A 20,739-nucleotide genomic window follows, 5' to 3' on the forward strand; every position below is an offset into this window, starting at 1 on the left:
TTGTGGGGTTGGGTTCCTAGTGCTCCTGGAACTTTCTGGAGCCCTTTCTTCCACCGGGTCGGTCCAAGAGGTCGGGATGGTCAGGCGGGGACAGGGATTGCCCAGGAGCGTGGCAGCTCCGCGCCAACTCGGAGTTTCCAAACCGGGGGGGGCGGCCGCCGCCGCCTGCGAGGCCGGGACCGCGGGCGGGTGCCGTGTGCAGAGCGGGTGTCTCGCAGAACAAAGCCCTGCAGCGCTTCCTCCCCGCCGGCGCCTCCTTTGCCTCTTTCGGCGACTCCTACCGGCTTAGTTCTTGAGCGCTGAGGTTCTGGGAACTGCTGAGCAAGCAGCGCTGAGCAGGATGGGCCTGGGCCCCAAGGCAATGTCACAGGCCTTGGATCTTGTTCCTTGTCACACGCACCCCCTGACCTGATCATGCAAACTGCGAGGCTGGAAGAGCGCTTTGCAAGTCCAGGCTCCTGCACACGCGCTGCAGCCTCCTATACGCTGGGCTCAGGCCAGCGCCAAACCAGAAACGTTTGCAATGTCTTTGGGCAAACGGAGGGCCGTGAACTCTTGTCTGGCCGGGTGTTCACTTGGTTGGCTAGCGGGAGACACAGAGTAGCACCAAGAGTGACTGACAGATTGTTTTCTCTGATGTTTTAAGTACCACCAGCCTGTGAACCTGGACCTACAGTCTGCAAAGTGAGTCTCTGGGCTTTCAAATGTTGGGAGGGGGGCATATTAGGAAAAGGGGGCCGTTTTTTCTTATTCATTAACACAACAAACTCAGGAGTACTATCTGGCTCCAAGGAAACTGAAATTGAAAAAAAAGCCGGTTCACATGGCTTAGATTTTAGTAGGCGGCCGTGCAAGTCAACGAACTGTAAGTGAACCCCGATACAGAGGTTAGCAGGAGAGAGGCCCCTGTATATTAATCTGATGGAACAGGGAAAGCTTCCCTGGGAAAGTGGTAGTGGAGCTGAGTTTTGAAGAGAGAAGAGCTTTCGCAGTGAAGGACAGAGGACAAGGGGAAGGTGTGGAAGAATATGGTGTTTGTAGGACATTGCAAGCAATTGGAAGTAGCCAGACCTAAGGGATCTGAAATAGCAGGAGGTGAGGCTTCAGAGCCTGTTTGGGTATATCTTGCTAAACTAAGGATTCTGAACTTTACCCTGGAGGCACCCCCATGTGTATCTCTTCAGCCTTATCTCTTAAATTGTGTGCACCAGTTGCACCGAACTATTTTCAGTTTCCCAAATGCACGTTTTCACCTCTCTGTGCTTTACTCTGGCTGACAAACACCTAATTTTCCCAGTCTTACATGTTACCTTCTCAAATACTACCCCTGGTATAAAGTTTTCTTTTTCTTCTTCTTCTTCTGATCAGTTACTGAAAGTCTAATACTTCCTGGAAGGGCACTAGGGTTTGGTAATATAAAAATCACGCAAGTCATGGCCCCTGTCCTTAAGGAGTTCACCATATAAAGAAGAAGAAGTTGAGGAATATACCCCAACAAGAAAGAGTATATTGAGGTGCTCAGTAGGGAAAATCTGCACCATCTAAGTAAATATCCCAGGTTGAGAGACCAGCAGTTGTGAAAGCATGAACAGTTAAGAGAAAAGAACTACACACACTGTTCATGTGTTACGTAGACATTCTCGTTCTACAGTCCATACTTGGCTTTAAAACGTTAGTGAATCTAACACTGGTTAAGCAAAACACTTCAGTTTAACAAAACACTTCAAGAGTTTCCACAATGCATATTACCATGCCTCGTGTTTCTTAAATATAACCATGTTTAGTGTTTCTTTTTGCCTGAGGGATCCAATTGAAATTCCCACAGCTTTTAGAAAGATGGAGGTATGATACAAACATGAAGATACCTTCTTGAGACCATCAACATAAGGCCATGAAATATGATATTGAAAATACTTAAAAAATCTGCAAGCTCACTAAGTGAGCTTAATTCTTTATTTAGAATAAAGATAAGGGGTATATAAGTTGATTTTTAAAAAAAGGAAAACTACTTATTTGCTTGTATGTGCATAAAATATTTCAGAAAGATACCCCAACACTTGTAATATGGTTGCCTGTGGGAGAGAGCTGGGTATTGGAGAGAGGCAGCTGGGAGGAAGGCATACAGTGTTACCAAATAACCTTTCATGACTTTGGAATATTTAACCCATTTGAATGTAGCACTTATTCGAACATTAAAAAACATCATATGGCCGAGACCGGTTTGGCTCGGTGGATAGAGCCTCGGCCTGCGGACTGAGGGGTCCCGGGTTCGATTCCGGTCAAGGGCATGTGCCTGGGTTGCGGGCATATCCCCAGTGGGAGATGTGCAGGAGGCGGCTGATCGATGTTTCTCTCTCATCGATGTTTCTGACTCTCTATCTCTCTCCCTTCCTCTCTGTAAAAAATCAATAAAATATATTAAAAAAAAAACAAAAAAAAACATCATATGATCTGTTTGTCATTTTTTCCTTCATAGAAATTTATGTCAATGATACTGAAAATATGTACTGATGAATATTCTGGCTTAACTTTTTTAAGGCGTATTCTTATTTACATAAAACAAAAAGAGTAACAATAATTACATGATTTTTTTTTTTTTTTAAGAAATGGGATCATATACATGCTGCTTGTTCCTTGCCCTTTTAATTTATTGTCATCTTTTCATGTTCCGGTAAATAAACCTACCCTATTTTTAACGACTTCATAGAATGTAGGATGCAGGCACTATAATTTAACCATTGTCCTATTGATGAACATTTTGGCAATTGCCGATGTTTTACAAACAGTGTTAAATAGCAAATATCATTTATTGTTGAGAAGTTCTCAAATCCATCTTTGGGCATTAATGCAAGTATTTCTGTAAGACAGACATCTAGAATTGAAATAGTTGAGCCAACGTAAATGCAGATTTTAAATTGTAATAAGTAATTTTCTATAACAGTTTGTATTGCTGCCAGCAGTGTGAGTGGGCCTTGCCAATATGGGGGATTTTATCTTTTTTTAGTCTTTGCTAACCATGGAGATTAGGAAGTGGTATCTACCGTTTCAATTTGAATTTCTTTAATAGTGTGGTTAAGCATCTTTTAAATAGTATTTATCAACTCTTCTTCTGTCAGTGGTCCTTCTTGTTATTTGATCATTTTTCTATAGTGTAACTCCACTATTTTAATGTGATATAATAGCACCTTTATATTAGGGATAGTGTGTGTGCATATATAAATACATGTATGTGTGTGTGTGTGTGTGTGTGTGTAGGTTTTAATTTTTATGTAGATACATTTAAAAAATTTTTTTAATTGATTTATTGGTTGCTTCATGTATGTGTCCTGACCAGGGAATTAAACTCACAACCTTCGCATATCAGGATAATGCTCTTACAACTGAGCTACCCCGCCAGGGCTAAATTTTCTTTTTTTAAAATTTATTGGTTTTGAGAGAGAGAGAGAGAGAGAGGAAGAGAAACATCTATTTGTTGTTCCACTTAGTTATGATTCGTTGGTTGATTCTTGTATGTGCCCTTGATTCTTTTTTTCCCCTCTTGATTCTTGATTGAACCTGAAATCTTGGGTATTGGAACAATGCTCTATCCAGCTTAGCTATGCAATGAGTAGGTTAGATAAGTTGCAACACTTCCTTTTTGGCTTTTGTGTTTCTTCTCCCTTCTTTTCCCCTTCTCCTTTTCCTTTATTTGTTACACATAGAAAGCCTTCACAAATCCATTATAAATATATTCTCCCAGGTTTTCCTCTAGTACTTTTATGGTTCCATTTTTTTACATTAAAAATTTTAATCCACCTGAAATTTATTTTGGTGTAAGGGCTGAGGATTATTTTTAAGTAATTGAGATTTATTTTTGTCCAAATGGAGGGCTAGTTTATCTAACACTATTTTAGTACTTTATTTTTTTTCATGACTAATGTGAAATGCCACTTTTATTGTATACTAAAATACATTTTAATTTCTGGTAGTTTCCCTTATTGCTCCTCCTTTTTACAATTTTCCTGGCACTTTCTAGGATTTTTATTCTTCCAGGTAAACGTAAGAATATTTCTAGAAGATTTCCCCCATTCCCACTGTCATTTTGATTGTGATTATAGAGCTTTAATATATCAGTCAGTTTGGGGAGAATAAAAATGCTTATGGTATTGAATCTTCCTACCCATGAAAAAGGTATATAGTGCATATGACTGTGTGTTCACTTTCTTTATTGTGTTTATGCTTTTTAAAAATTTAGGTCCTGCTTATTTCTTCTTAAAGATGTCATTAGGCATTGTCTTCGTGTTGCTTTCACAAATGGCCTCTTTTCTTACCATTGTATTTTATTTCAGTGCCTGTGCTTGGTGCACTCTCAGTAACCATGTGACCAGGTCACAGATGTCCATGCTGGTAGCTGGAGATGGCTGGAGGCATGGCCGGAGCCAAGTCATAAGGGCTTGAACATTATGTTATTAGTTTGAACTTTACCTTGAGAGCTCTGAAGAGATACTGGAAGACTTTAAGGATGGGGTAACATAACCTCTCACAGCTGATTTTTTTTTTTTTTTAGCTCCTATCAGGCACTGCGCTAAACTCTACAAGTGTCATATTTTAGTCCTCACAACTCTGTTTTACAGATGATTTGATCATATGTACTTTTTAGAGCAGTCATTTGGGTGCTAATGTGAAGGATGGATTCTTAGAAATCTTTTCTGATGAGGATGAGATGAGTAAGTGATAAGGCCAAAACAGGAGAAATGGAAAGGGAGGGAAGTATAAATACAAAGGTGAAGTCTTTAGGTCTTGGTGACTGGATGCAGAGATGAGGGAAAAGGCGTCATCACTGACATCCCCCTTTCTGGACTGAGCAGTAGGATAGTTGCAGATGCCCTTCCTGAGACGGACAACCTATAATAGTGATGGCGAACCTTTTGAACTCAGCGTGTCAGCATTTTGAAAAACCCTAACTTAACTCTGGTGCCGTGTCACATATAGAAATTTTTTGATATTTGCAACCATAGTAAAACAAAGATTTATATTTTTGATATTTATTTTATATATTTAAATGCCATTTAACAAAGAAAAATCAACCCAAAAAATGAGTTCGCGTGTCACCTCTGGCATGCGTGTCATAGGTTCGCCATCACTGAGTCCTAGGAAGAGGAGGAAGAGGAGGCTGTGGTGGGGGCAGAATTGGAAAAGGGGGCAAGAGGAATCCAGTTTGGGATATGTAGAATTACTGCTATCCTTTTTTCTTTAATTTAAAAAAGAAAAACATTTTATTGGCAAATACAAAATGGGAAGTAAATTGTAGTCAAAATGCTATTTTTATGCTTGTATAAATTAAATTTCTTGCAGCATTTAGGTTTTAATCGACTGTGAGGCCTAGTAGGGCTGGAAATTGTTTTCAGTGTCACCAGTTTGTGCTGGTACTCCTCTTAACACTGTGAATGCCCACGGTTTCAGTCTTCTCTATGAGCTGTTCTCCTTCCTTCCAACTCCCAACCCCCAATTGTTATTTTTAAATTAAACTTTTAATTTTAGAGTAGTTTTAGATTTACAGAAATGTTGCAAGGATAGTACAGAGAATTCCCATATATCTGGCGCCCAGTTTTCTGTATTACCAGCATCTTGTGTTAAAGTGATACAGTTGTCACTACTAATCAACCAATTTTGATACATTATTAATAACTAGAGCCTGTTCTTTATTTGAATTTCCTTAGTTTTTACTTATTGTCTCTTTTCTGTCCCTGGACCCTATCCAGGATAGCACATTACTTTTATCTTTTTTCTTTTAATCCTTATCAGAGGATGTGTTTAGAGGGGGGAAGGGGGAGAGAATGAATCATTGATGTAAGACAGAAACATTTATTGGGATCAAACCCACAACCCAGGGACCAGAAATCAAATCCAAAACCTTTTGGTATACAGGATGATGCTCCAAGCAACCGAGCGGGCTGGCCAGGGCCGGATATCACTTCACTTTTGGTCGTCATGTCTCCTTAGGCTCCTCTTGACTGTGACAATTTCTTAGATTTGCCTTGTTTTTGATGACCTTGGCAGTTTTAAGGAGTGCCGGCCAGGTGTTTTGTAGACTGCCCTTCAGTTTGGGTTATCTAGTGTATTTTTCTCATGGTGTGAGTGGGTTTACGGGTTTTAGGGAGGGACAGTACAGAGGTAAAGTGCTAGTTTCATCATGTATCCCAGCTACATGCTATGGACATAACTTATTACTATCGCTGTTGACCTTGATCACCCACCTGGCTGAGGTCATGTTTGTCAGGTTTCTCCATTGTGAAGTTCTTCCTCTGCTCTCTGCTTTTCCATACTATACACTCTAGAAGGAAGTCTTACTTATCTTGATGTCATAGGCTTGAAGGCACAGAGTAGTATTTGCTGAACTGAACTGGGTGGGTCCCTATTATTTTGTCTCACAAAAGTTCTGCCAGATATTTTTTTCTATTTTATCAATAGGAAAATAAAAATTAGAGAATTTGAGTAACTTGCTCAACGTAGCACAGTAAGTAGTCAAATTGGAATTTGAACCCAGTCCTTCTGAATATAAAGCCTGTGGTCTTTGCCTGCACCATCTGGCTTTACAGAGGGTTGTATTTACTTTGGCCATCTTCCCTAAGTACTTATTATGCAAAATTGTCCATAGATAATGTGGTTAGACTCGTTATATGGAAATTTAATTCCTCCTTTCAATTTAAAGTTATACCTTAGAACTCTCGGTCTTGAATTGGGCAGATCTCTGTGCTCAGTATTGCTCGATCCAATTTTAATATAATATCTTCTCTTTAATTCTCTATAGAGTTATGAAGAGTGGGTTACAGCAGGGCCTTCCTGGGAAAGTGGGTACAGTTCAGATGTTACAGTAGTATAGGACTGTTTTTATATTTTGTGAGGCAGTGCAAAATGAAAACGGTGCCCCTTGTTCAGAAATCATTAAGAATTCCAGCTGTAGTGGGTTTTGCTTAGGTGTTAGAGCATCAGTCCTTGGACAGAAGGGTCTCAAGTTCAATTCTGGTCAAGGGTATGTACCTCGGTTGCAGGCTCGATCCCCGGTCCTGGTCCGGGCATGTGCAGGAGGCAATCAATCGATGGGTCTCCCGCACATCGATGTTTCTCTCTCTGTCTCTCTCCCCCTCCCTTCCACTCTCTCTAAAATCAATGGGGAAAAATAATATCCTCGGGTGAGGATTAATAAGAATTCCAATACACTGACAGCAGAGCATTGTACCAAACAGGAGGCCCTTCTAAGCATGAGACCTGTGTGAGTGTACAGGTCACATGTCCATGAAGTTGGCCCTGCAGTAGTAGAAGTAGTAGGTGAAGAGGGCCAACATTAAAGCAGTGGAAGTGGGAATGGAGATTGGAGGGTGGTTACACAGTATATTAAAGAGGTAAATCTATAGGAATTGATTGATGATTAGTTGTGATGAGTGAGTGGGCGGATAAAATATGGAATGTAAAGATTCTGATTGGGTGAGGCCATTCACTGGCACAGGAAATCAAAGAGGACCAGATTGGCCTTGAGGGGAAAATGATGAGTTCAGTTTTAAACATTAACATCCAAGTGTAGATATTCAGGAAGCACTTGGATATATAAGTCGCCATAGAAAAAGAGCTGGGGTATACTCTCCAAAATGATAGTGCTGCTTACTTATTCTGAGGTTGAGGACCAGGATGAAGGGGGATAATTGGTTGAGGACTTCCATCTTTTAAAGAAAGTATTCATGTATTTCTTGTATAACTGAGAAATAACTTTTAAGTGGAAATCAAGTCACAAAGTATTATTGTCTTTGTAAGAGAATTAGAGTCAACCTGAAAGTAAAAGTTTCAAAAGTTTATAGTAATAAGAAAGGCATTTATGATAGAAATAGATTTGCAACCACATATTTACTGTTGCCAATACCACACCACATGTGTCTCAAAATAGACTCTTAGTTAACTTTTTAAACTTTCATTGAGTACCCACAATCAATTGGTTCCTCTACAGGTTGTATAACTGAAAAATTACATTAAACTTTAGTTTTACCTTGTATCTTTATGCTTTTTGATAACTGACATATGAGCATGTCCATATTTTAGTAGTATATTGTATAATGCTTTTTTCTTTTGATTACATTACCTGTGTATTTTTTCCTGGGGGAGGTGATAGGAAAGCCTGAAGATAGAATCCAAAGCTCACATTTGAGTTCTGCCTCTGCCTCTGCCTCTTGTTGGCTGTGTGATCTTGGGAAAATTACCCAGCTTCTCTGAGCATGCATTCCTTATTGTAAATGGAGATGAAGATAACCTTATTAGAGATGTGAAAATTAAATGAGACTATAAATGAAAGTTGTTTGTAAACTCTAAATTTTATAAATTCATACCTTTTTTAGTTTTGCACCCAGGACCTTTCTTAGTGAGCTTCCCACCTCACCTTCTTCCCAGAATCATCTCCTCCTTTCTCAAACTCGTTTTCTCACCATCCCCAGAATGTGCCGTGTACTCTGCTGCCTCCTTAATACTGCTCTGATTCATTTATTTACTCAACAAATGTTTATCGAGCACCTCACTTCCCTCAAGTCTTTGTTTAAATGTTACCTTCTCAGTGAGGTCTACAATGTCTACCCTATTCCAAGTTGCAACCTGCTGCTGCTCAGCACGGCCAGTCCTTCACCTGCTCTCCTTTTCCTCCACTACACTTATGACGTAACACAATATTTACCTATTGTCTCTTCTCTCCACACCCCCTTCCCACTAGAATTTAAATGTCATTTGGGCAGGGATCTTTGTTTTGTTTTATGATGTATCCCAGGCATGTAGAACACTGCCTGGTACAGAGTAGGAACTGAACCAGGGGCATTTATTGAACAAATGAATGAATATGCATTGTGCCAGACTTTTAGCCAGGCTCTGGGTATAGAGTTGTGAAAAGAAGAGCTGGTTTCAGCCCTCATGGAACACCCAGCCTGGCATTATTGTCTGGTGGGTTTTCTGCCGCCTGGGCTGTCCTCCTTTGGGAAACGTCCGAGTGACTAATGGCTGAGTTCAGAGTGGCCTTTCCTCTTAGCGGTGAGCAATTTTCAGATAGTTTTGCTTTTAGGTTAAAAAAAAATTATAATAGAAGGACAGGAAGAGAGTAACGCATTCTATTTAGTTTTTCTAAGTTAAAAGTCAACAATTTTCCCGAATGCAAAGAAGAATACAAGTATTTCCTTTAAAGTGCTGGGCCTTGCAGGTAGCTGAAAGAGGTCATGGGGGTATATCTGGTTTAACTTGTTTTCCCTCCCTCCCTTCCTCCCTCCTTCCTTCCCTCCCTGCCTTCCTTCCTTTTTTTTCTTTCTCTCACCACCCCTCTTCTTTCATCTGAAGGAAGATGGCTGTAAATTTTCATATTATTGAAGAATGAGAGGATGTGCAATAAACATGTTTATTGCTGTGTTTTTGAAAAATTTTGGAATGCTTCATTCATGAGCTCCTGACCTGTTTCTTGAGGTCCTCTCAATGCAGTTTGTCAATAGGAGTTTTTATATTGCTAGAACTCTTTCTTAAGAAAAGAGAAAACAAAAGATTAAATTGAGTATATTTAAAAATAATCTGCTGATCCGGCATACTTAAAACTGTATGTCAGCAACTGTTCTTTCTCTCACTATGTTCTCACATAGGCGACCAGGGAAACTCAACGCAATCCAGGGAAACTCTGTAAGATGGGATGAAGAATTAAGGAAGAACGTTGCTCACAGGTATGCAGCTGAACTAAATGATTTTTAATATTCCTTCCAAATCTGAGACTTTTGATCTAGATAATTTAAATTCCTAAATCCTGTTTGTCCTCATTTATTTGAATAATCCAGTTGATAACATTTTGTGTAGATATATTTTCTAAATAATTATTTTAATTCTGCAGGTATGAATTGTTTTTTAAAAAAAAAAATTTTTATTGATTTTTTACAGAGAGGAAGGGAGAGGGATAGAGAGTTAGAAGCATCGATGAGAGAGAAACATTGATTCAGCTGCCTCCTGCACACTCCCCACTGGGAATGTGCTGCAACCAAGGTACATGCCCTTGACCGGAATCAAACCTGGGACCCTTCAGCCCACAGGCTGACGCTCTATCCACTGAGCCAAACCGGTTAAGGCAGGTATGAATTGTTTTGCCCCATAATCTTTTTGTCAGAAAAAATATTGATAAAGGAAACTCTTGGGACTGTAGCCTCAATTTATTGTAAACAGTTTCTATGATGTCCCATCTACCCATGATATGATATAAAAATCTACTCTGCAAGATTATTTTTAGCATCTTCTTGCACTTGGTAACAACTTAAGTTTGTGTAACAATTGTTACATTGTGAGTAAACTCTAAAACATCCTCAATAAAACAAAGAACAAAAGAAAAACTCAAGTGATGAGCTCTATGTAAAGTCTCTTGTAATGCTCTTGACTGATTTATGAGCCCTTGAGAGTGCTCACATTGACCTGTGGACACATCTCTGTCCTGGTATTTATGTAAATAGGTATATACATTATAAACACTGATGGTGATACCTTCTCCCAGAAAGGATTCATAGCCATTTCCAAAGGTACAAGAAAACCCCCCAAAGCAAAACTCACTCACATACACTCCAACATGCCATAAATTAGAGCAGGGGTCCTCAAACTACGACCCGCGGGTCACATGCAAATACAAATATTGTATTTGTTCCCGTTTTGGTTTTTTACTTCAAAATAAGATATGTGCAGTGTGCATAGGAATTTGTTCATAGTTTTTTTTTTATTTTTTTTATTTTTTTATTATTAGTTAAGGTATTACAAATGTGTCCACATCCCCCCCACATAGTTTTTTTTTAAACTATAGTCCGGCCCTCCAACAGTCTGAGGGACAGTGAACTGGCCCCCTGTTTAAAATGTTTGAGGACCCCTGAATTAGAGAATGAAAAAAAAAGAACTGCAGAGAATGAAGGAATAAAAACATGGGTAGAGACAAAATGGAGGCAAAGCTAAAAATGAATATAGGAATGACTTTCACATTTGCTACAGCTGGGCCATGAATTTGTCTCTAAGCTGACAGTTCCATTGGTCCCACAATTCATGATATCTATGGATAAAAAACAAACCCGTTACTCTGGAGAAGTAAAACTATTCCCGGAATTGAGATCAGATTGGACTGTCTCCCAGGGACACTCAGAGAGAGAACATTGTGTTATATGAGCAGCAGTGTCCTTGACAGCATCCCTGACAGGGTGACCAGTTCACAAGGATGCCTCTTAGAGCCTGGTGGCTACACACCAAAAAGCGAGTCCATGGGTTAAAGCAATAGTTCTGAGGCAGAGGACTGGCTCAGTGATCATGGCCGCACAATGTTCTGATCTCCTGGACTACAGTTATTGGCATATAGCAGGTACCAAGAAGTATTTTTGAGTGAATGTCAATGAAGAAGACCAGTTCAGCCGGAACCGGTTTGGCTTAGTGGATAGAGCGTCGGCCTGCGGACTGAAAGGTCCCAGGTTCGATTCCGGTCAAGGGCATGTACCTGGGTTGCGGGCACATCCCCAGTAGGAGATGTGCGGGAGGCAGCTGATCGATGTTTCTCTCTCATCGATGTTTCTAGCTCTCTATCTCTCTCCCTTCCTCTCTGTAAAAAATCAATAAAATATATATATATATATAAAAAAAAAGAAGAAGACCAGTTCAAAGACTCCCTCTAGAAAGGCCTTCCAATTACCAAGACCTAAAATCCTGCTCCCCAATTTTGCACCCCTTTTGTAGCCATCAAGCAATAAATACAGTTATGCAATATTTCTCCTACTGTTGGGTTAAACTGCCATTTCAATATTTCGACATTAAATTTCTCATGTCTTCCCCAAATATGGGAATGAGGCCAGGGATATTTGTATGTGTGTGCACATAGTTGTTGTTGGTGGTGGAAGTGTTAGGTCTAGAAAGTACTGTACTCATCAAACTGGAAGACCAGTTTGCAGGTCACCTTGAGAGTACTATTGGCTTAGACCCAGACTCCCACATCCAGGCTGTCCTTTAGAGCTGAAGCAGGGTGGGTCGCGGTGCCACCGCGGGCCCTTTGCCATGGGTCTCTGCTGAGCAGCAGAGAGACCCAGTCACAGGTACTGGTGTCACTGGCATTACAAGAGACCGAGTGCTGAGCTAGCAGCTCCTGACCCCGGGCTCTTTCCGGTCCTGCAGGGAACTGGGGTTGAGTTGACTTCGCAGGTCAGGGTTTAGTCATCTTAGTTGGCAGAGTTAGAGGCTTGGGAGTAGGGCTTGGTGTAAGGGTTTTTCTTCTGGGTGGGTGTCACCACCTCTCAGTTCTGACTGTTATCTTCCTGTTGTCACTGACATTGTAAAGATGCTTCAGAGTAGGAACGTGGTCCCTATGTGCAGCGTTCTACCTGCAGTCACAATGATGATGAAGATGCTTGTCTTCTGGTGTATAACTTTACCTTGTTCTTGTTTCAGCAGCAATGGCACTGCCAGACCTGGGATAGGAAACTGGGAGAGGGAGTATAGTGGTTAAGAATATGGATTTTGATGGAGGCCTGTGCAGGTCTCACTCCATCCAGGGCTTGAAGTTGCTATCTGCCTCATAAAGGAAAGTAGGTAGTTTGTCTTTTGGCAAGACAAAGTTGTCTTGTCTGAAAAAGCCGCCTCCATGCTTGGCTTTGGCATCTTCCAGGAATAGGAGGGTCTCCTGTCATGATGGGCAGGAGGTGCTTTTGCTGATTCACAAGATGGGTGGCTGGGGTTCGAGGGAGACACGTGCCAAGCACGCAGCAGCAGTGGGAGGCCTGTGACAGCACCAGGATGTGGCACAGCCACAGGGTCACGGGGAATGGGAAGGTGCTCAGGATCACCTTGTTGACTATATTGCTGCTGGCACTCAGCACTGCAGGCATAGCATTGCCACCTCCTGTGCCCTCACATGCCTTGCTGCTGCCATCCTGCCCCAGTGGCCACCCCTTTCCACCCATCTAATGGCCCAACCCAGGCTCGTCATCACTTTCTACTTTGCTTTTTTTAAATAGAATTTATCCCCACATAACCTGTATATTTCTTTGTTTATTGTCTGCCTCTCCCCACTAGATTGTAAGCTCCTTGAAAGCGGGAACTTTGTTTTGTTCACTGTGGTAGCCCCAGCACCTAAAACAATGTCTGACATGTAGAAGGTACTCAAAAACACTTATTGAATGAATGAATAAATGTGCCAACCAATGGAGAGCTAGAACTTTTGTGAGTTCATCTGGCTAGAGGACAAGACACTGGAGAATGTGTAATGAAGGTGTCCACATGGACTCCTATAGCTATGTCTCTCCTACTAGACTAATGGGAAGAGTTGACAATGCCAAGAACCCAAGCCCCCCTGGGAATTACTGTTAACTATCTGTAATTGTAAGGTTGAGGGCCTAGAAAGATAGTATAGGATTCATTTAGTTTGGGAATGGTACAAAGGGCAGTCCCATTAATTTTAAAGTTAGCTAGAGTAGTTTTCTGGCTTCTAATCCAAAAACCTTGACTGAATAGGTTCAAGAAATTGAAAGAAAGCCCCTGTGTTTGGGTATGTGGATAGACAAGGGAAGAGTGATACATAGAAATAGGTAAGACCTTCTCTAAAAGTAAGACTAAACAAATGTGTTTAGTATTAAGTGGATGAGGAGTAGAAACCCATGAAAGAGTTTAAGCAGGGGAATGATACGGTCAGATTTGTGTTTTGAAATATTGTCTTGCCCAGACAGTGTGGCTCATGGATTGAGCGTCGACCCCTGAATCAAGAGGTCGCTGGTGCAATTCCTGGTCAGGGTACATGCCCAGGTTGTGGGCTTGATCCCCAGGGGGCGTGCAGGAGGCAGCCAATTGACATTTTTATCTCTCTATCCCTCTCCCTTCCTCTCTCTCTAAAATCAATATTAATAAAAAAAAAAAATATATTTTCTCTAGCTGAAGCGTGAATGGATTGGAGGAGGTCAGAGTGAATTATGGAAAAAATAAAAACATTCCAGAGGAAGTAGCATGAACATCAAGGAACACAATAGAGTATTGCAGTTGGGCCAGGGCTTAGCAAAGATCTTTCATTTATCTCTCTATAGTACAGGGGAGAAGGAGTTTGAAGGCTATTGCTGGCACAAGGCTGGGAATGAAGAGAGGTGGGAGGTAGGGCAGGATAAGTTAGAAGGGCTTTCTTTTTAATGTTTATAAGAACTTTCAGGAGAGACCACCACAACATCCATGATTTACACAAATAAGAACTGAATTGAAATAAAGTCTAACTTGAACCATTGATGTATAAATGCCAGTACTTGGGATTATAGTGACAATCTCCTAAACTCTTAAAAATTTAGAATCTTGAGAGAGTTAAGCTATGAAATCAACACATAGTTGATTAACCAGCTATGGTTATGGAGAAATTAGCCAGCCCTAATAGCAGGAGTTGAAAACAATAATGTGTAAATTATAGATGGAAGCTTTTAAATTATAGGTTATAGTTGATACATTAGCATGTTTACACTACGATGTGGAATTCTGGTGTACCAATTATAGATATGACTATCAAGAATTTGAAAAGATTATTAAAAAATTGTAATCAGTCAGAATGGCTATCATCAAAATCAACAAACGACAAGTGCTGGCAAGGATGTAGAGAAAAAGGGCCCTAGCTGGTTTGGCTCAGTGGATAGAGCGTCGGCCCGCGGACTGAAGGGTCCTGGGTTTGATTCCAGTCAAGGGCACATGCCCAGGTTGTGGGCTCGATTCCCAGTAGGGGGTGTGCAGGAGGCAGCCAATCTATGATTCTCATCATTGATGTTTCTATCTCTCCACTCTCCCTTTCTTTTGGAAATCAATAAAAATATATTTTTTTAAAAAAGGAACCCTCGTACATTGCTGGTGGGAAGGCAGACTGGTGCAGCCACTGTGGAAAACAGTATGGAGTTTCCTCAAAAAATTAAAAATGGAACTCCCATTTGACCCAATAATCCCACTTCTAGGAATATATCCCAAGAAATCAGAAACACCCATCAGAAAGAATATATGCACCCCTGTGTTCATAGCAGCACAATTTACAATAGCTAAGATTTGGAAACAGCCTAAGTGCCCATCAGCAGATGAGTGGATTAAAAACCTGTGGCACATCTACACAATGGAATACTACGTTCCAGTAAAAAAGAACTCCTACCATTTGCAAAAGGATGGATGGACCTGGAGAGCATTATGCAAGTGAAATAAGGCATTTGGAGAAAGATAAACATCACATGATCTCACTCATTTGTGGAATATAATGAACATCATAAATTGATGAACAAAAATAGATCCAGAGACATAGAAGCATCGATCAGATGCTCAAACCTCAGAGGGAAGGCAGGGGAGGGTGGGAGTGAGGGAGTAAGAGATCAACCAATGGACACAAACAATGGGGGGTTGAGGACCTGTGTGGGGGGGGGGGCAGGGGGGTGGAGCAGGCTGGGAGAGGTCAATGGGGGGAAAAATGACATGTAATACTTTCAACAATGAAGAATTAAATAAATAAATAAAATGAAAAAAAATTTAAATCAGAAATTATATATCTATTTAATCATGAAACCTAATGTCAAAAAGGTAATATTCACAGAAACATGCTCAAGTTCCTCATGAAAAATTTAAAACATTTTATTTGAATATTTAGCCTTAATAAAGGTTGTGATTTTCTCCTTTTGAAGGGAGTGTCCAGAGGCGCACGCTGCCTGGAAACGGCCACAGGGGCGCTGGCGGTGGCCTGGAAGCAGCTCTCCGGGGAGAGAAGCTGGGGAACTCCCAGGAACCACGCTTGGGCCACGCCCCACTGAGGGACCAATAGGGGCGGGCGTTAGGCGAGACACTCAGCCAAGCTGATGATAGGCGCTGGTGACGAGCAGCGTTGCTCGCCAGTTTGTCTGGTGACGTCATCCCACAGCGCCGGAAGTGGCGCGTCAAAGGAGTACCGCGAACTCATCCGTCACTGCTGTTTGAGGTAAGGCAGTTTGGGCCTACCTCCTGAGCTGGCCGTGATGGAAGCCGTGGGCGTGGACCTCATGCCGGCTCACTTCAGTTTTTGAGTGACGTGCCTTGAAAAACGCTCTCACGGCTTCTTTCTTTGCCGGCGTTGCTCCTTCCTCGGGCTCCGGGGCTCTCGGCTCCCTCCGGCTCCCTTGGGCCGTGCTTGGCGGCGCTCACGTTGGTCTCCGCCCCACTTGGCGTCCGTTCACCTGTGCCCCTGACACCCGTGCCTAGCTTGGTCGCAACACAAGCAGAGCAACTATTAGAGCGTGGGCACTGCCCAGCCCGTGGGCTGTCAGGTAGGACATTGTTTCCTTCGGAAACCCTCCCTGAAAGGAGCTTGAGGGCCTTTCACAGCGTCCTCAGCAGGCCGGTGGGAAGGCAAGGCTGTTCCCACGCGGACCAGCGATGGCCGTTCCACACAGCGGGGGTCTAATTTCCATTGGGAATAATGTGGCCCAGGTGTGGGGCCTTCTGGGTATTTGACGTATCGTTAGAACACGGGACAGGGCTCTCCATGGGGGGAGACAGTGCAGGTTGGTGCCTTTTCACGGTAGCTGCACTGTCTGCTGTCGGATGGTCCTGAGCTCCTGCTTTCATCCTGCCCGTACTATTAACAAGAGTGATAATGCTTACTTTTTGCCAGACACGGATCTTTACATACTAACTCGTTTAGCCCGTGTAGTGTAGAGTAGTTATTAATATTGTTTTACAGCCGAAGAAATAAAGACTTACGTCAAATAACTGACCTCAAGTCACACAGCGAGGAGGTTGTGGCGCCACGATTTGAACTCCAGCATTTGGACTTTAGAGGCCTGGATGTTGCCCACTATTCTATGCTGATTTTGTTCAACTGTTGGTCAAGTGCCCGAGCACCTCACTCTGTTATCTACTATTTTATGGAGAAAATTGAGGTCATCAGAGGTGCCCTTCCTCACATTTCTGCTTTTGCTTTCCCATGTACAAAACCACCTAGATTTACACTCATGTTGATCTTAAGTCTCAGAGGATGAGGATGAGCTGTATCCTCTGATCAAAGCAAATCCCTTTACCTGTGTTCCTGATCTTTTATACTCTCACCTATGAGAGCTTGTTTTCATTTGTCGTTTCTGCCCCTGTCCCAGTCATGTATAAACAAGGCCAGGTTTCTCAGGACCCTGGCCATCTCTCATCCCCACGTCCACTATGCAAGCCAGAAAGAAAAAAGTTCTTGGTGATCATCTTCCTTTAGCTATCATCCAGTGACTCTTCCCCCTTCTTTTTTTTTTTTTTTTTTTTTAATATATTTTATTGATTTTTTTTTTTTACAGAGAGGAAGGGAGAGGGATAGAGAGTTAGAAACATCGATGAGAGAGAAACATCGATCAGCTGCCTCTTGCACACCTCCTACTGGGGATGTGCCTGCAACCAAGGTACATGCCCTTGACTGGAATCGAACCTGGGACCTTTCAGTCCGCAGGCTGACGCTCTATTCACTGAGCCAAACCGGTTAGGGCTCTTCCCCCTTCTTATCCAAACTGTTTTAAAGGGTATTCTAAATTCTGTCTCCATTTTCTCAACTCCCATTTCCTTCTGCAGTCTGCTTTCAGACCTATTATTCCCCTGAAATCTTACCCTAAGGTCACCAGTGATTGTTCCTCAAACCAGATAGTCATTTAAAAATCATCACTGGATTGATTCCCTTGCTGCTTTTGAGACTTGATACCTCTCACTCCCTTTTTTATTTTTATTTTTGTTAATCCTCACCGAGGATATTTTTCCATTGATTTTTTAAAATATATTTTATTGATTTTACAGAGAGGAAGGGAGAGGGATAGAGAGAAACATCTATGAGAGAGAAACATCCATCAGCTGCCTCCTGCACACCCCCCACTGGGGATGTGCCCGCAACCCAGGTACATGCCCTTGACCGGAATCGAACCTAGGGCCCTTCAGTCCGCAGGCCGACGCCATATGCAGAGCCAAACCAGTCAGGGCTCCATTGATTTTTTTAGAGTGGAAGAGAGGGGGACAGAGAGAGAGAGTGAAACCTTGATGTGAGAGAGACACACTGATTGGTTGCCTCCCACACACATCCTGACCAGGGCCAGGGATCGAGCCTGCAACCTAGGTACATGCCCTTGACTGGAATCGAACCTGGGACCCTTCAGTCCATAGGCTGATGCTAAACTGGCTAGGGCTCACTCCCATAATACACTCAGTTGATTTATTCAGTGAACATTTATTGTGATATAGAGATGAGCAAAACAATGTGCCTTTCCTTAAGGAGCTTATATTCTAGCTGCTTCTCCATGTTCCTCTCTCACTAGTCATTTCTCCTGTGGATAGTCTTTTTTCCTCCACCCAAAATGTTGGGTGTTTCCAATGCTTGCCACTTTGGCCCGCTGTACTTTTTAAAAAATATATTTTTATTGATTTCAGAGAGAAAAGGAGAGGGGGAGAGAGATAGAAACATAAGTAATGGGAGAGAATCATTGATCGGCTGCCTACTGCACGCTCCCTACTGGGGATGGAGCCCCCAACCTAGGCATGTGCCCTGACCGGGAGTTGAACCATGACCTCCATGGTTCATAGGTCGACACTCAACCACTGAGCCATGCTGGCCAGGCTGTTCTTTTCATTCTGTACATAATGCCTGAGTTAATACATCACCTGGCTTGGTTTTAACTCCCTACATGCTTTCAAATAGAAGTTGTCATATTAGACCTCTTTTCTGAGTTTCACCCTCACTTCTGACTACCCTGCTGGACAGCTCTGCCTGCAACTCCCACAGGCAGTTCAAATTCAGAGGCCCAAAACTGAACTCAGCATCTTCCCTGAACTTACTTTATCACACCCATCACTAAATTCTAATGATTTTACCCCCTAAATGTTTCTCAAATCTGTACTCTCTACTTTATCTCTCCATTGTCCTACTTCAGGCCTCATCATCTCTCACCTGAAATACAATGGGCTTCTAACTGGTTTCCCTGCCTCTAGTTCTGTTCTCCACATATCTTTTGTCCACACTCCCTACCTCCTCCCCCAAATGATCTTTGAAAACAAATCTGTGTCAAAGACCTACTTAATAATCTTTAAAGAGCTTTCTGTTCTTTCATCTGTTTACTCTTTCATTCAGCACATACTTATTGTTTACTGAATTGCAAAATTCATTGGAACTTCTAGAATATGAGCTTCTCAGCCAGTCATCCAGGGCCCTGCTTCATTTGGGCCTGCTTGAATCTTCAGCCTCTTTTCTGCCTCATACTTTGGGTTGCAGCAACACTGAACTGCTTCTTCATATGTACAGTGCTGTTCCTTTGTGCATTTGCCCTTGCTGTTCACTTTTATTGGAGTCTTCTCCCAGATTTCTTTCTTTACTTCTTCTTTTTTTTTTTTTTTTAATATCTTATTGATTTCAGAGAGGAAGGTAGAGAGAGATAGAAACAATGATGAGAGAGAATCCTTGACCTGCCTCATGCATGCCCCCTCCTGGGGATTGAACCCGAAACTTGGGCATGTGCTCTGACCAGGAATCGAACTGTGACCTGGTTCATAGGTCGAAGCTCAACCGCCAAGCCACACCAGCCAGGCTCTTTCTCCACTTCTCCTCGCTTAGTTAGGCTGTTCCCTTTCACCTAATTAACCAGGTTTTTATACATATAGGACTCATTGTGGGCTCAACGCCTATAGGAAACCTTTCTTGACACCTTTCTCCAACTCTCGGTTGGGTACTTCACCTTTGTGCCCTGTCTTTGTGACAGCAGGTATGATGTCTTATACCTGTACCACACAATGCAAGTGAAATGTATTATGTCTTTACTCCCAGCACTAGTTTGGCACAAGGAACATAGTGGGCATGCTGTAATTTTGACTGAATGATCAAATAAGTGAAGACAAAAGGTATATGGTGCAGATTAAGAACCTGTTCTTTAGCCCTAGCTGGTTCAGCTCAGTGGATAGAGTGTTGGCCTGTGAACGGAAGGGTCCCTGGTTTGATTCCGGTCAAGGGCATATACCCGGGTTGTGAGCTCGATCCCCAGTAGGGGGTGTGCATAAGGCAGCCGATCAGTGATTCTCTCTCATCATTAATGTTTCTATCTATCGCTCTCCCTCTCTGAAATCAATAAAAATATATTTTTAAAAAAGAGCTTGTTCTTTGGAATTAATTCAAATCCTGTCTCTGGCACACATTGGCTGTATGACTTGAACACATTACTTATCTTCTCTAAGCCTTAAATTTTTGCTTCCTTGCAATGAGAGTTGTTGTGAAGATTAAATGAGATGATATAAGTAATTTATTTAGCAAATGCCTAGCACATAGTATGCACTTGATAAAAGCATGCTGAACACCAGGGGCTATAGAAGAAAAGTATATTGAAGACCAGGTCTAACCCAGGGCAATGATCTCCAGAGAGACTTCCTCCAAATTTTCTGAATGGATGGACAGTGATGCAGTCTATATATACAAGGAGATTTAATTATCATCTGTATCCATCCATCCCACCTTGACCCTTGGATCTTTCATAGGCAACTTAATCTAATTGTGTTTTAATCTTAAATCATCTCTTCTTTACCTACTGTTTATCCCCAAATTAATGTCTCTTTGTATATTCTTCCTTTTGGTTAATGGATATTTCCAAATTAGGAATCCTGGTTATCTCCCTTTCCTCCTTTGTCATTCCCCAAATGCAGTCAGTAATTAAGTCTACCTTCATGATTTCTTCTGGCTGTTCTTCCTCTCCATTCCCTTTGTTCTGCCTTTGTTCAAGCAGA

The 20,739-nt window shown here is 42.0% G+C and overlaps 1 protein-coding gene across 4 annotated transcripts in view; it reads left to right on the forward strand.

Moving 5' to 3' along the window:
- The first annotated feature begins 69 nt into the window (after nt 1–69).
- APTX (aprataxin) overlaps nt 70–20,739 on the forward strand; it is a 34,135-nt gene continuing 13,465 nt past the window's right edge. For 2 of the 4 annotated variants that reach the window (XM_036330608.1, XM_036330604.1), the window contains exons 1-3: nt 72–684; nt 9,633–9,710; nt 15,669–15,958. In XM_036330608.1, the coding sequence (XP_036186501.1) occupies nt 15,840–15,958 (119 nt within the window). In that variant the 5' untranslated portion in view covers nt 72–684; nt 9,633–9,710; nt 15,669–15,839. The other 2 variants (XM_036330606.1, XM_036330607.1) reach the window with 2 other exon arrangements.

The sequence above is a fragment of the Myotis myotis genome, unplaced genomic scaffold, assembly GCF_014108235.1.
Source record: "Myotis myotis isolate mMyoMyo1 unplaced genomic scaffold, mMyoMyo1.p scaffold_m19_p_12, whole genome shotgun sequence".
NCBI classification, from domain to species: domain Eukaryota; kingdom Metazoa; phylum Chordata; class Mammalia; order Chiroptera; family Vespertilionidae; genus Myotis; species Myotis myotis.